The sequence below is a fragment of the Dendrobates tinctorius genome, unplaced genomic scaffold (genome assembly GCF_039654945.1).
Source record: "Dendrobates tinctorius isolate UK_male_01 unplaced genomic scaffold, ASM3965494v1 ptg000038l, whole genome shotgun sequence".
Classification (NCBI taxonomy): Eukaryota; Metazoa; Chordata; class Amphibia; order Anura; family Dendrobatidae; genus Dendrobates; species Dendrobates tinctorius.
The window spans coordinates 17706820-17722828 of NW_027361706.1; the positions used below are offsets into that span (position 1 = coordinate 17706820).

Genomic DNA, 16009 nt, shown 5'->3' on the forward strand with positions numbered 1-16009 from the left:
TACACAAGTTATACATTCCTATGGGGATTTTAGCTCCAACAAAAATAAGTGTGTGTTTTTTTTTTGGAGGGGGGGCAGTAACAGAGACCCTTTAAATGTCTCTCCACTGCAATAATAGAAACATTAATTGCCGTTTCTGGAGACGAGGATCTTTCACTAATCTCATACAAGTGGTATAAAAACAAAATTGCCATTTTTCTGGAAATTAGATAAGTTACCAAGAGAAACAATATTGGGGTAAAAAAAAAAAAAACCACAGAATTGGACAGATTTACTAATACTGTAATATTTAGACAGCCTAAAATGTATCCCAGTGGCTGATTCTGGAGGATAAATGTGCCACATCTGTAGATGGTGGAAAGTTGTAATATTTATGCCGATACTTTGCACCAAAAATTTAGTGTGACATTTTAGGCCGATTTCTGCTAGACTCAAGATCGTATCATCACTGATTGAGGACAAATAATCACTCGGAGACTTGGAGCGGCTTAAGAGCACTTTATTGTTCTTTAAGGCTACTTTTAAAGTACAAACAACAAAAAAAAAAAAAAAAAAAAAGATGGCCTGCCAAACTTTTTTTTTTTCCCCATCATTTACCAGACAAAACAAGGCCAAAACAGGACGCTATATTACAGATTTACAAACATGGAAATGTTGGAAAATGTCCTGCGGATTGTTTCATTCTGGAGACGCAGACATTTTAGTTTTATCGCTGGTTTTCAAGGACACATTGATCTCAAGAGCCCAATTTTTTTTTCTTTTTTGTTCCTTTACAAAATTTTGAAATTGTATCTATTTTTGGTAATATTCACATCTTAATGAAGTTAGTGCTTCCGGATCTTTTGTTCATTACGAAAAGACATGATCGTTGCCTCTAAGCCGCACGGGAGACAATCAAATGTCAAAACCAGATTGTTCGTGTAATAAAAGTCCAATGGCGAAACTGGACGGTAGTCTGACATCTAGTGATGCTTCCAAAAATGAAAAACCTCCCATAAAGCGACTGTCCAACCCGGCACTGAAAAACAACTAAAAATGAGTCTGTCCTACCCGTGCCTTCACTAAAACTTGCCTCCTGTGTCCAAGATGGCTGCAGCAGTGACACGGGGAGATCAGTGGTAAGTCTCGTTCGACAGTGGTGTTGAGAGAACGTGCTTGGATAAGGTGTTCTCTTCGGCATGTTCGTGCTGCCGCGGCTGTTCTGACAGTTGCAACACATGCAGCGAATTTCTTACAAACAGGCAATCCCTGCTGTTTGAGACATGCAGCCGCGAGGAATAGAACATAGTATTCAAGCACGCCGAAGATAATCTGTCAGCACCCGAGCACACTCAGATAACAACCTTATCCGAGCAGGTCCGCCCATCACTACTCCCCAGCCTTCCCTTGGCTGTGGAGGTATGGTTTAGACTTGTCACTACTCCCCTTGCTTGTGCCAATCTTGGTTGCAGGTGGACCAGATCACCAATTTTAATAGGGAAGTTAACCAGAGGGTGTCAGGAAAAAAGTATGGCTGCTTCTCAGTGCATTTTGGAGGGTCACTTTAACTCTTCCAAGTTTCATTATTTTTTTTCCACATGTAGACGTATATTAGAACCAGCGACATTACACAACACATTACCAATATTTAATAGCAGAATTAGCCGACACGGATGTGCAGTCAGATATTACGTAATGATCTGCGTACGGCCATAAAATGTGCTATGGGTTAAACAAACAAACACAATAACAACGTTTGTCAGCCGAGTGCTCCGGTTTATATTAGTGTCTAAGGTTTGACCGCCTGTGCTGCACACGACGCGCCTATCTCAGATAGGGCAACAGTCACGTGAGATACGAAAAACCCTCCCTCCAATATATATATATACACACACACACAAATATGAGATTGTTACGGTGAGAGTCACATCTTCTGCACGGCTGCAGTGATCAGATTGCCTTTCTGCCCAGGACACTTACAAAAAGAGAGAAAACCCCAAATTGAGTCCACGGGTCTTCTTCGTCATTTCTTTTTTTTTTTTTTTTTAAATTTTTATTTAAAAAAAAACAAAAAAAAAACAACTTCCGTCCGGGATAACGAGCAGCAATGCGTTCACTTTGCACAGAGTCCACCTCCAAACTACTCAAGACTGGAGCAACAACATGCTAGTGGCTATCCAATATTAATGCAGCGTTTCTACAGAATACAAGTGTACCTGCACATCACTGTACTACAGACACATCTAAAACAAGAGGAAAATTACAAAAAAAAAAAAAAATCAACTTTTTTATTCCAAACAAAAAAAAGAAAAACAAACAAACCCAGAATGCTATGATTACAATTAAAGAAAGGGCAAATTAAATAGCTACATATCATTAACAAATTAATTGTTCTTCAAAAAAATACCTACAAATTCTTCTGTACATTCTTTACGCACAGCGTAATGATGGTCTTAAAGTTACCTATATAAAAAAAAGTGTTCATTTAAAAGTGTTTTGTTTTTTGTTTTTCTCTTCCCCGGCTTTTTCCTTTTCTTTCTACGTTGAATGGCAGACGCTAAAGCGTGGACTAGCCAATAACATAGCAGTGAAATGTCTGAATTTGGGATAATATTGAATATATGCCACCTGCATGGCGGCAATATCACTCCATGGAGCAGCTTGTGGCAAGGGAAGGGGCCACACACGCCGTGACTGGGCCCGTTACAAACAAAATTTCTCTAGATGGAGTCAGTCGCTCCTGCACTGTGAAGGTTAAAACAGTAATAGGTGTATATTTAAAATAGAGGGAGATATATAGACTTGTATATGAAATATCACAATGTTTTCACAAGGAGGCTGGAATGTATGGATGTTAAATGTAGGAAAAAAAAAAGCTGAGCAGGTTAATTAAAAAAAAAATTAGGTTTGGAGCTATTTTACAGCTGGCAAAAATTAAAATTGAGTCATTAAAAAAAAAAAAAAGGAATGTAAGTGCGACACCAACTTGCACAAAGCATTAAAGAAATCTGTCAGCAGAATTTCACTGTGTAATCTGACAGCAGCATGGTGTAGGGACAGAGGCCCCGATTCCTGTGATGTGTCACTTAGATTACTGGGTGCAGCAGTTACGATAAAAATCATTGTTTTCTCTGCTGCAGAGTTGTTTGTCTAACCCCGCCCACACCCCCTCATTGGTTGCTTCCTGCGAATATAAAATTTGACACAGAAAGCAGTCAGTCCGTGGTGGGGGCATGGTTGGACCAGGAGGTACAAAATAACTAGTCCTGTAGTGATAATCTCCCGCTAATAAAACACTGATTGTATTGAAAAAGCAAAATACAGCCCAGTAAGTGTCTCATCGCTAGAATCAGGATATGTATGCCTGCATCATGCTTTTCTCAGATTGCATAGCAAAAACCTGCTGACAGATCCCCTTTAAACTCACTCCAAAACTTTAATTTGCCAGATTTCAGGGGTAAGGTCAATATAATCTAATCTTGTTTGGCCGTCGATCTAGAAAACATAAGACACAAACAGAAGCAACCGTAGCCAATTGCTTAGCAGAGATACACAGCATCCTGTACCACACATTATCAGAATTAATTAAACAGATTTACCAACGCCTGTCCGGAGGCTCTAGCTGGTTACCGCAATTATAATATTACATGAGTACAACTGTACCAGCAGTAAGTATGTCAGAGGACTATACTGATAAAAATAAACTAAATCTGAGGAGAATAATACGTATTCTGATCTTGTCTTGAAATTAATAGTTACCAGCTATTTTATCATGAAGAATGCACGCAACGCACTATTACTCTTTCAGACCTCTGTGCTTGAAAACTGCAGAACCCTGGTGTCTGACTTGCAGTCCAGGTGCGAAAGCCGACAAAAAGCCTCATCGATACGCTCTGTTCCAGACCTTCCTAGTCCTTAATGATGGCATCCAAGAAGTTGACCTATTTTAAACATTGTGCATGCAGCAACTTTGCGAGCTAAGCCAATGTTTAGAATGCTGCCCGACAACTCGCGCAGAACGACACTGCCTGCACAATTAGTAGGCAAGTGAGTATTTTGACAATATCTTTTTTATGCAGATGGTCCAACTCCAAACTGTATAAGTTTGGATGAAGCAGATCAGATGATGTGTAATGAGGGGACGTGAAGAGTCAATCTTGAAGCGACCAGGAACCTCCTTGGAGGCCTAGAAGTGTAAGGTGTTCAGAGCTCAAAGACATGGCCTAAGTAAGGAAGGCTGAAAACCAACCACCACTGGACAAGACAAAGGAGGTGAAACATTAAGACTAGGTTAAGAAATATCTGAAGACAGATTGTTCCAAGATTCTATGGACTAATGAGAGCAACTCTTGACAGACCAGATGGATGAGCCCATGGCTGGGTCAGTAATGGGCATCAAGCTCCACGTCATTTCAGACTCCAGCAAGTTGGAGGGGAGGTATTGCTATGGGCTGGTAGAATTAAAGATGAGCTAGTTGGACCTTTTCAGGTTGAAGATGGACTCAAAATGTATAGCCAAACCTATGGCCAGGTTTCAGAAGACATTTAATTCAAGCAGTCGTACAGGAAGAACAAGTCTACATCTTTCAAGAAAATGCATCAAAGTCCCTACTGCTTGGCCAGCCAGTTCTTGGCCCAGGCTTGACATATTGTCTTGTTCATTGGTGGTCGTGTTTCAGTCTTCCTCACCTCGGACATATATCTGAGCATTGAACAACTTGTAGTTCTGAGCCTTCGGGTAGGTTGTGGTTCTATGATATGACAGCAGTGGAGGATAATAGCTTCCTGGACACTTCACATTTGATTCTTCTTAAATCTTTGGCAGTTAACATGCGTTTTTTGTCAACATGGTGGCTGGTTCTGTGATCATGCACCATTAACTTAGCAATTTGAAAAGTGCTGCATCCTCTGTAAGACTTTTAACAGATTCAAATAGTCAAAAAATGTTATATCTTTTTTGGCCAATTTTGCCTGAGTAAAGCAAGCTGCTAAATAATTCTGCACACCGTGATAAAGCGCTTGTATCCCCCTCATTACACATCATCTGACATCTGCATAAAAATGATAATATGGTCAAAATACTCACTTGTCTAATAATTGTGCACAAGTCCAGGTCTTTTTTTCCTGTTTTTTTTGCCAAGCTCAAAGAGTGCACTGTGGGAACCTTGGTGGTAAGGCGAAAGCCCATATCTAAAAAGGTCTTATGATGTTATAAAAATGACAAAAGACGCTCTACTACTCATACCAATAGACCACTGTTTTTTCCAGACTTCAAAGCATGTGGCCACTGCTGTCAATCTCAACCTTCAGCAGAAACCTCTGTGTCGGATGGTCATTGGCTGCAGTGGATACATGTCAAGTCCACACACCATCACTGGTGCTGAGCGTAGAGAACAGCGGTGGAACGGCAAAGTATTGGTAAAGGAAACTGCACCATTGTAAGCAACTGGCTTGCCCGACAAAATATCTGCATCCACAAGTGACATATCTGAGCAGTTTGCCCTCTGAATATCAGTCACAAGAAGTCTTGATCCTCTCGTAATAGTGCAAATCAGACATGACAGTTCTTTTCAAGTATATACATAAAGATACAACCCAAGAGAAAAATGAAACATGGAGTAAAAATGCACAAAGCGCACTAGTTCTATAAGCTGGTAAGCAAAAAAAAGCATTTGGATCAACCAATTGGTGTGACGCAACAACGAGTGGGTTCGGTGGTGGGTCAGTCAGTGGGTAGCAGGCTTGCATTAGAGGTTCTTTGGTAACAGAGGCAGGAAAATAGGTTGCTACATTACAATGCAAATAGACAATAGTTCCTGCTAGAAGATTTTTTACAGGCCTCCACTTTGTGCCAAGCGAGTACACAGAAACATTAACTCCCCTTCCCCTAATCTTTAGCATTTTTTTCGAAGCCCAGTGAAAGCAGCTGCTCCTGATCTCATAGAGATTCAATCTATGATAGTACAGATGGGGAGTGATTATGGTTGACCATGTGAGAGGAAGGAGAAGATTGGCCTCTTCGAGACGCAGATTCGGGGCTGCTGGACACTACATCCTTGGCCGCTTTGATTTGGAGCCAGGTTTCCCCAAGTGCCTTGGCAAAGTGATCATCCACCGAGCCAGTGATGGACACAGAGTTTGCTACTGGCTCAGGTTCTTTGTAATTCTTGCCGAGGCTTCGACGAAAATGTTCTTCTACCACAGGGTCACAAGCGGTTAAAGCTGAATTGATAAGGAGAAAGAGCACAATGGGTTTCCATGTTAGTAAAGTCTCAACACTTGATGGCACAGAAATATCTAAAGAATATGGAGCTAAAAAGGGTTCCAGATTAATCGATAAATCTTCTGAAATGAAGAATATTCAAAGTTAAGCACTAAAATAAGATTTTGAGGGTTCTATCAAACAAAATAGATATATACGCTTCTGAGGTCAGGGGTAATAGCTGAGCCAGGAAAAAGTACTGAAGATCAAGCATAAATACAGTAAATGGCCAAAGCAGGACAATTCTATAACATATACTGAATTATAACTTACTGTTCGATGGCCGCCTGAAGTTTGCCGGCACGGCTGAAACGCAACCACTGTGGGAAACTGGGCAGTGAGAAAGGTTGCAGTTCCGGTTGCTCGGTGGAGCGCATGTGATCACTGACGGTCGGTTCTATGATGAAGAGAAGAGAAATATTAACCCTGTAATTTACAGATAAATTACATCACTATCATGCACACCCTAAGCTTAGAAATTCATTATACTTTGGGTATCTTCCATTGCTTTACAAGACATGGAGAATTAGAAGTAGATTGAACCCACATTTGACAAGACCGTACTATGGCCGCGATCTGCAGAACCCGTTTCCCGAAGAGCTGCCAGCGCCAACTGTAATCCCAACTTTCTTTAATAGAATTGTGATTTAATCAGAAAACAGTATTTTCAGTGCTTAATAGTACAAGCTAAACATAGAGCCATAATCCCTAAAAAGAGAGAGTTCTTATACAAGAAAAGAAGAAAAAAATAACTAAATCGGGCGCACGCTCCAAATAAAGATTCAGCAATGGAAAATGTGCCAGGAAGGCACCTAGTAGAATTGTAATACAAGGTAAAACAAGGGGGAATTCATCCAGTTTGTGTAACCTTAGGTACAGAAAAAGTGAACCAACCCTTTAAGACAATCCTTTTTTGTTTGAATGTCCCTCCACTGCTGAGATCAGCTGTAATTTTCTGAGTAATCCAAAGTGTCAAACTCCTCGACACTGCCACCACAGTCGTGCAAGGGTAGGCCGTGTCTTCCAGGGAGAGAAATAGGAGGTACATTTCACAAACACATGTAGCTCTGTGTTCCGCACCAGCCACAGGAAGCTGCATCATATGATTGGCTGCAGCGGTCAGGTGATTTAAACAGCGCGTCATTGGATGCTTTCTGATGATGCGTGGTTCTACGTAATCTGACCGTTGCACGCAATCACAAGCCACAGTGGTCATCTAAACTTTCAGAGGTATAAACAAGATGTTACTTTAGCGAAACCTCAAAACAAGGTTTTTTCTTCCTCAACCAGTCAGGCGATTCATGCTGCCCAAACCGCTAGCATCATGAATCACAGCATGGTTGTTCAATTGCAGAGAGGTATAATGTTCTCTGAGACGCCCAAGCTTTACAGCAAAAACATACTTTGAAGATCAGGCTGGGAACCATAGCCAGAGATGAGACTAGTTCAACGTCGGCCCGACTCTTCCCAGCACTAATAGGTGTGATTGACAGCTCTCTCCCTGACATATCAATAGGGAAAGACTTGTCAATAACTTCTAGCAACACTGGGAAGAGCCGGCCAGTGGCAGAACTGGATTAGTCTCATCTTTTGCTATGGTACCAGGTCGGAATTTCAAAGTATGTTTTCTGTGAAAAGCCAGGCCGTTTCAGAGAATAATATACCAGTGTGATTCATGATGCCTGAGGTTTGGGCAGCATCAACTGAATGACTGATTCCCTTTAAGGCATGTATTTTAGTGTTCGGACTCTAGTTTACTTCCACAGAAAGCAGCGGGACATTGTAATTACCAGGCATCTAACTCCAGAACATAGAGGGCAGAGGACCTCAGTGGGGATGTTCAGCTATAGCGCACGGCTACTGGCCAGGAGGATACGCCTTACCATAGCAGATGACATAAAATGAGAGAAGTGTCTCGTGGTCAGGTCCCGGCCCTGACATGTGCTCTTACTAAAAAGTCAAACTATAACACTGAACCCACGTATGTCATATAAACCACAAATCTAAACATGAAAATCACGGAAAACGTTTATTACCTGTTGTCGTTCCACGGGACTCATGCTGGGCGTTATGCCGAAATTTCTGGACAGATCGCTGTTTTTGGTGAGTGCCAGTGGCTGATCCATGCTGACAGGGGGAATGGAGGAATACATATGACTTACATGTAAACCCATTGTTGGAGCCGCTGCTCGTTCTATTGGGCTGCGACTTCGGTCCCGTGGATCTTTTCTGTAATCTCCATTAAGCCCCTTGGTTCTGCAGAAAGAAGAAATGCATGACATTAGGTTGCCTTGTCATTCATCATCAAATAGATGACCACACTGGCAACAGATGGCCTCCTTCACTGTTTACGTAAGGCCAGTGGCTCAAGAGGAGCAATACTAGGTACCGCCATTTGGAGGTCCTGCCCTCCATTGACATAACATGTGGTGACCCAAGTCCTAAAGACCGCCTTCATATTGGCATAAGAAGTTGTGTATTTCCTCATGTGTGGTGACAACTCTGGAGGCCTACCTGACCAACAGTAGCATTTGTGAAGAGTTTGGCTCATATAAAAGACCCTAGACTTTATTCAGACCCCAGACCAAACTATATATTTACCCTACATGCTTTAAACGCTCACTTCATCCATCCCATCCACACACATACATCATTTTACAGCCAAAATAGCGATCACATCACTTCCAGGAGAGAAACATCACTGGAGTCCTCTATCTATGGTGCCATCTCACCTGCAGTCAAGGTTTGTAGGAACAAAGATACAGCCCTGCACAAACTGGCGTCAGTGTACGGGGTCTTCACCTGAGCTCTCCATGTGTGGTGCACGTCTGTCGCTCTATACATGTCCCTCCATGTGCAGTGCAGGGTCTCTCATGTTCTACTTGTCCTCTGTGTATAGTACGAGGTCTGGAACATTCTCACTGCCCTTGATGTACACTGCGTGATCTGCCGCTATGACCCCACTCTATATATGAAGGGAAGGTACTCTCTATTTTCCCTCCATATGTAGTGCAGGGTTCTGTCACTCTCTACCCGTCCTCCATGTGCAGTGCGAGGGTCTGCCACTCTCTACCTGTCCTCCATGTGTAGTGCGGGGGTCTCTCACTCTCTACCCGTCCTCCATGTGTAGTGTGGGGGTCTGTCACTCTCTACCTTCCCTCCATGTCTAGTGCAGGGTCTGTCACTCTCTACCTTCCCTCCATGTCTAGTGCAGGGTCTGTCACTCTCTACCTTACCTCCATGTCTAGTGCAGGGTCTGTCACTCTCTACCTTACCTCCATGTCTAGTGCAGGGTCTGTCACTCTCTACCTTACCTCCATGTCTAGTGCAGGGGTCTGTCACTATCTTCCCTCCATGTGTAGTGCGGGGGTCTGCCACTCCCTACCTACCCTCCACGTATAATGCGGGGGTCTGTCACACTCTACTTGCCCCTCCATATGTTGTGCGGGGGGTCTGTCACACTCTACCTGTCCTCCATGTGCAGTGCGGGGTTATGTCACTCTATCTTCCCTCCATGTGTAATGCGGGGGTCTGCCACTCCCTACCCGCCCTCCATGTGTAGGGCTGGGATTTGTCACTTTCTACCTACCCTCCATATATAGTGTGGGGTTCTGTCACACTCTACTTACCCTCCATATGTAATGTGGGGTCTGTCATTCACTATCGTCCCTCCACGTGTAGTGCGGAGAAAGTGACATGTCTGTATCACTAGCTTTATAAAAATTAATGACTAGTAATTATACTACAGGTATTTTATTGTTACCAATTCCTAGAAAGGTAAAGGGAACCTGTCACCATGAGAATGCTGTCCAATCTGCAGACATCATGTCATAAAATAAGGGGCGCAGAGTAGATTACTATGTAGTTGTGAGAAAAGATTATGTTTTCATCATTTCTACATCAACCTGCTCAGCCTCCCCCTCCTCTATAATATTGTGCCTGCAGATCGGACTGCATACTCCCGGTGACAGGTCCCCTTTAATCTATAAGTATGACCCCCAGCCCTACCGCTGTATACCCTTTTCCCATATAACCGGACACTAATCCCAGTTTGCCGTCTCACAGTTTAAATGAACTGCAGATGGGAATATGAAATTACCATCTGGGATGAAACAGAGAAGTATATAGGATAAGGGAATGAAATGAAAGACTTTTTTTTACAATACTAACCTCACTTTAATCATTGCCAAAGAGCATGGAGACAACCCAGCGTCCTCCCACCAGAGAGCCTTGGGCCTCACAAACTTGGCAAGCGCTCCGCTCTGCACAAAACGGGCTGGTAAGCACCATGTCAAAGTAAAAGTCCTCTCTGATGCCTCCTAACAGGATGGAGGAACAGCTGAGATTTCACCAGGTTTTTATGTTTCGTGCAGGCATGAAAGTAAACTCTAATGTTAAAGTCCTATCCTGAAAAGGTGCTGCTCGCACAGCTGCATGGCTTGTTACAGTGCATCCGCGGGACATGATCAGTGAGGGATCAGTGCTAAATATAACAGTCTCTGGCCACAGACTGCAAGCAGAGATCTCAAATAATGACTTGTTACATTAGGAGTAAACGGTTTATGGATAGACTAGGCAACAGTATGCTGATCATGACTACTAGAACTACCACCGCTCCAAAGAACGGGGAACTAGACCATAATATCATGCGCAGGAAATTGTGTGTGGCTTTTGTGTATTTAAAGTCCAGCAGTACCGATCAAGATATGTTAATATTGCATTATTGTCACATTTGAATGGTGCTTGAAATGGGTTGTGCACTATACACACACTAAAGAGTCAGTGGAAGCCACAGCAATTGGAGAAATCAGCCAACAGTTTGAATTTTATGGGGTCTTCCCAACTTACCGCCAATCGAGGTCGATGGCAGAAGAGAACATTCCAGCTTGCCGAATTTCAGCGGCTCACAGCAACTCTCCCAGAGAAGAAGAGCGCCGGTCCAAGTGTTCATCTGTGTTGGGGAGATAGCTGTTGGCTGAACAATCATTTATTCTGACCACCATCTAGTACAATAACTAGGATTTGTTAAGCGCCAGTAAAAGGTGACCCTGCCAGCAAAATCAGGACTTCAAAAACAGGTCATCCGAAGTATCACCCAAAATTTCCTGGGTCACAATGCCAAATCTGATCACGCAACATTTATAGAACAGGACTTCTCCTAAATGGAAAAATGACCATCTACGGTTACACCCCTCGATGCATCATTTTTAGGAGGATCCTCCTACTAAATGGGTGTTCAGGCTACAATTTACTTTGGCTAACAGGTTTGGAAAGTGGGTCACAGTATACATTTCTCTGCTACAGCCGAGGTTTTCTTTTCCCTTCATTTAGTGCTTGCAAGTTGAATTGATTAAAACTCGAGACGGGAGCAGAAGTTGTTCCAAAAACTTTCCCAAGAATCAATGTCTGTAGCAACAATCTCCACAACAACCATCGTCCCAAGAGTCCAACTTTCTAGTAAATGCTACATCTGACGAACCTCAGGAAACATCTGGGAAATGTGCAAAATGAAAACTTCAATTTATGGGGCTCTTTCGTTACAGTCTGAACACCGGTTCCTCCTCCTCCTCTTCCAAGGACCCTTTTTTTTTTTTTTTTTCTCCCTCCATTTCTTAATCCAGTTTCTCATGGTTAGCTCTGAGTGTTCTCCACATCCAAGACATTATGAGTGGGCAAGTGTTAGGCCGTTACCAGCGATTCAGCATGAAATATTGACAACGTGCTGATGGGTACTGGGCTCAACGACAACACACAAATGAACTGCACGGATGAATTACAACGATGCGCGAGACAGAATTTTTGAAGTACATAAAAAATGCATTTGATTTTTTTTTTTTACTTGTTATGATTTTCATCCATTTCTGGTCTGTGCATCTTTTTTTTTTCTTTTTACCATTAGTGTGGCATCCAGGTAGAGGACAGAAAATAAAAAAAATTCAAAAAAAATTTCCAAGCTTTTTAACAGTAAGAACCAGACATCGTTGGGATGTCACATAACTGGCAACCAAATGCCGGCAGTTTTTTTTTTTTTTTCCCACGGACTCAGATGTGAATGGGTGATGGACGTGTGAACAGTCCCATAGACTGGAAGGCTATGTTCGCACGTTGCGTTTTTTTTGCAGCTTTTTTTTTATGCACATTTTAAGCTGCGTTTTACAGTACTAGCAAACGTTATGAGATTTACTTCAGAAATCTCATGCACGCACTTTATTTTCCTGACCGATGTGGAAAACTGCTGCGTTTTTTTTTGTTTTTTTTTTTTAAACGGCAGCATGTCACTTCCTTCGGCGTTTTTTTTTCCCAGTGTTTTTTCAGCATTTGTTCACCCATAGAAAGCAAAGAATAAATGCAAAAACGCAGCAAAAAAACTCAGGGATCGGGTTTTGCAGATTTTTTTTATGCAAAAACCTTAATGAAATTGCATCATGTTTTTTTTTGTGGGGCACTAAACTGTATCAACATGCACGAGACACAACAACAATGCAAAAAAAACCAGCAATGTCGGATTTTTGTAGCAGCTTCGAGCAGGTTTTGCTTGCAGAAAAAAAAAGCCCTGCAACGTGTGAACATAGCCTTACGGGCATGTATCCTAGTAATGAAACACACTGATGGCCAGATACATAAATGGACACGTGAATAAAGCCCAATTTGGATTTTTTTTTGCCTCTTGATTTCCTTTGCTATTATTACACCGTATAGTGCTTCAATCTTTAAGACTTTTAAGGTGTTTTTAAAGATCTTTTAGGGTTATACCAACAGCGGTCTATACAAGTGCTGGGCAGGGTGTGCGGAGTATCCAGAACACCCAGAGAACAAATTTGCCAGGAAATTCATAGAATCCCGTAATTATAACATTCAGCAAGTAGCCCAGAACACGGCATACTGTGCCGACCTAAAGTTAGGTGCCAAGAGTCGTTCTTTTAGGACACATTTTAACATGCTGGGTATACTGGCATATAGTAACAGTATAAATTCAGATTCCCGTGTCGAGGATTGGGCCCACAATGAGCCCTCCAAGTGCTGGGTTTATGCAAGTATGCTGGAAAATGGGCACTTTGGGAAAATGACTGGGTATTTCTAGCCGTCATGTGAATGGGGACCCAAATGTTGGAAAGTATGGATTCAATATACTGTATGAATGTTGACAGGCCGAGGCGTGGAAGTGGCACCTTTGCGCACAGACCTCAACCGAACCGAAAAAAAATTGCCAATGTTACCCATTATAGCCAATCACATGGCAGCTTTAATTTTTCCAGAGCAGATTAATAAATAGAAGCAGATTTCTGATTGGTTGCCATGGGCAACGGGGCCTGTGTGATTTTTGTGAAAATATAAGCCTAAAGCAAAGTTATAATTTAACTCAAGAATAAAGATGGGGGAAAAAAAAAAATCACTTAATGTGGTCTTTGTACCTCATCTGGGAGCAACTTAAGTCACAAGGGGGAATTTGCGTTTTTGTATTTTTTTCGATACACTGTTCTGCCACTTCTCTGTCAGCATAATGGCAGCGCCAGGTGCAAGCGGCCATTATTCAGCAAACTGAGCTTTGTTCACCATCAACCAGGTCTTGCCAGGGCAGATGGCGCACAACACACTGCCAATGTTAACTGGCATGCCCCCAAGCAGTACACAAGTCCTAAAAGATCTCGTATATAAAATGTGTATCGAGGGGAAAAAAGGGGCATTGTTGCCATTAGCAACCAATCAGAAATTAGATTTCAGCCTCACAATGCATTTTAGAAAATGGCAAAAACTCTGGTTGCAAAGCAAAGAGACTGGCTCATCTTTACGCCAGACAGCCATATTTTGCGGTATATCCCAACACCAATGCGGACTGATCGCGGCCCTCCTGGCCTGTACTGACAGCCATGTAGGAGTTTGCAAGTTAGGGGTCAGGAGATCGGCAGTCAGTCTGAATCTGGCCCCAGGAAGTTTTGATACAGAAGCCTATCAAACACAATACAGGCCAATTTATTATTTTTACTACTGGACTAAAAACTAGTGAGCAGATAGCTGCTAATAGAGGAAACTACTGCCTGTTCCTCCCGATGCTGGTTCGGAGCAGTCAGTGACCGCTCCTGCTGGCGATTCAGATTCCGCACATCAACAGGAGCAGCTTTTCTTCTTCTGGCCTGCTCTGCCGATGTCATGCTGATTGACAGCTGAATCCCTGCAGTTAGGTAATGGGGAGATGGCTGTCAATCAGCATGATGTCAGCAGTCATGCCCCATTCAACAGAGCAGAAGCTCAGGAAGTGAAGCTGCTGAATCGCCGACAGGAGTGGTCTGTGACTGCTCTGTGCCGGAGGAGATCAGAGCCAGGCAGTTAGAAACTACCTTCCTTTCAGTTTTTAGATTCGTAGAGAAAGAAAAAAACAAAAGTATATATCCTTTATAACCTCTGGTCACATAGGAGGGTCCACCCAGCGTCAGTGCTCAGGTGGTCCTTCGATGCTGTAGAGTTAAAGCCGCCTAAACAAGCGGTGAAGCTGGGGAGCAGTGTGCTCCTAAATAATACAAATTATTCCACCGGTTTAATATTCTTTAAAATGAGCAACAACTGAATCATTAAAATAAATAATAAAGTGAATGAAAGCTCTTTAGTCTTGGAAATCTAGTTGTGCTCCTACTGAATCGTTGACCCCAATCTGGGACCTTTACTTTGTAATCTATTCAGAGAGGCCGGACCCGCGATCAGCATCTTATTCTCCTGTGCGCCAAGACATCAGGTGACATGTTTCACAAAATCACCAGACGTTTCAGTACAGCATTGGATGAAGACCAGAATTTCCAGCCAAGGAAATCTTTTTGTTCTTTTATAGAATCCAAAAGGGATAAAACCACTGGATGTCTAGCGGCGTCCACCTGCGACTTTAGACACAGCTGAACTAACTGTGCTTGTAACAGAAACATTCTAGACAGGGGAAATGGGGATTTTCAAGCCCAGAGAGGAGGTTATATTGTACGGCAGCCATCTGCAGGGGTACCACCCTGGAGGCACAAGTCACGTACACAGTATTGCGGCACGGTAGACGACGAGATGGGCTTTAGTTGCCACGGTTGTTTTTGGCAGACATGGCAAGCAGGGGACTGCCAACAGAAAAGGGTGCGTGACCCGTTCCCTGATCTGCGAGAGGACTCTTAATTTTAAAACACTGCCTGCTGGGAAAAGGCTGATGTCAGCCCTAAGAGCGGAGCGTTTGGAGAGGATAAGGGGCTCTTTGTTTTCAGTTGAACTGTGAAAATGAGAAAATGGCTCCAGTCTGACAAACAAGAAAACCACACAACTGTAGGTCAGGCCTAGACCTCCATTTAAAGCCGCAGTGCCCCAGTAGCGTTTGTGTGCCTACAGAACTAGGTTAAAAAAAAAAAATCAGAAATTAACTATGCATCAAGCTAAACGATGGGACAAGAGTGGGACAGAAGACCCTGGAAATCTGAGCCAAAAAGAAATGGAAGCACTGCAGACCCCAAGAAATAAAATCACACACAATAATGATAATAAATATGTAATTACATACATGCGCATTATATATTATACCGGTATATACATATGCACACACACACCAGATATATATTATACATATACAAAAAATGTCTATTTTACTGTGCTACAAAATTACACACCAACCTATATTACACACACACACTCATCATACACATATACGGCACATACACATCAGATAAATGGCACACATTAATATATATATTATACACACATATGTGTTGTGCTTCAAATGAGCCAATGGTAAAAGTTCCAAAAACAACC

At 42.5% G+C, this 16009-nt stretch overlaps 1 protein-coding gene across 4 annotated transcripts in view; it reads right to left on the reverse strand.

The window, feature by feature from the left end:
* Nucleotides 1-483: 483 nt before the first annotated feature.
* Nucleotides 484-16009, reverse strand: part of VGLL4 (vestigial like family member 4) — an 85545-nt gene continuing 70019 nt past the window's right edge. For 3 of the 4 annotated variants that reach the window (XM_073574243.1, XM_073574241.1, XM_073574242.1), the window contains 3 exons: nucleotides 8278-8497; nucleotides 6515-6638; nucleotides 484-6201 (listed from right to left, as the gene is read on the reverse strand). In XM_073574243.1, the coding sequence (XP_073430344.1) occupies nucleotides 5933-6201; nucleotides 6515-6638; nucleotides 8278-8497 (613 nt within the window). In that variant the 3' untranslated portion in view covers nucleotides 484-5932. The remainder of the gene's footprint in view (nucleotides 6202-6514; nucleotides 6639-8277; nucleotides 8498-16009) is intronic. The other variant, XM_073574245.1, reaches the window with a different exon arrangement.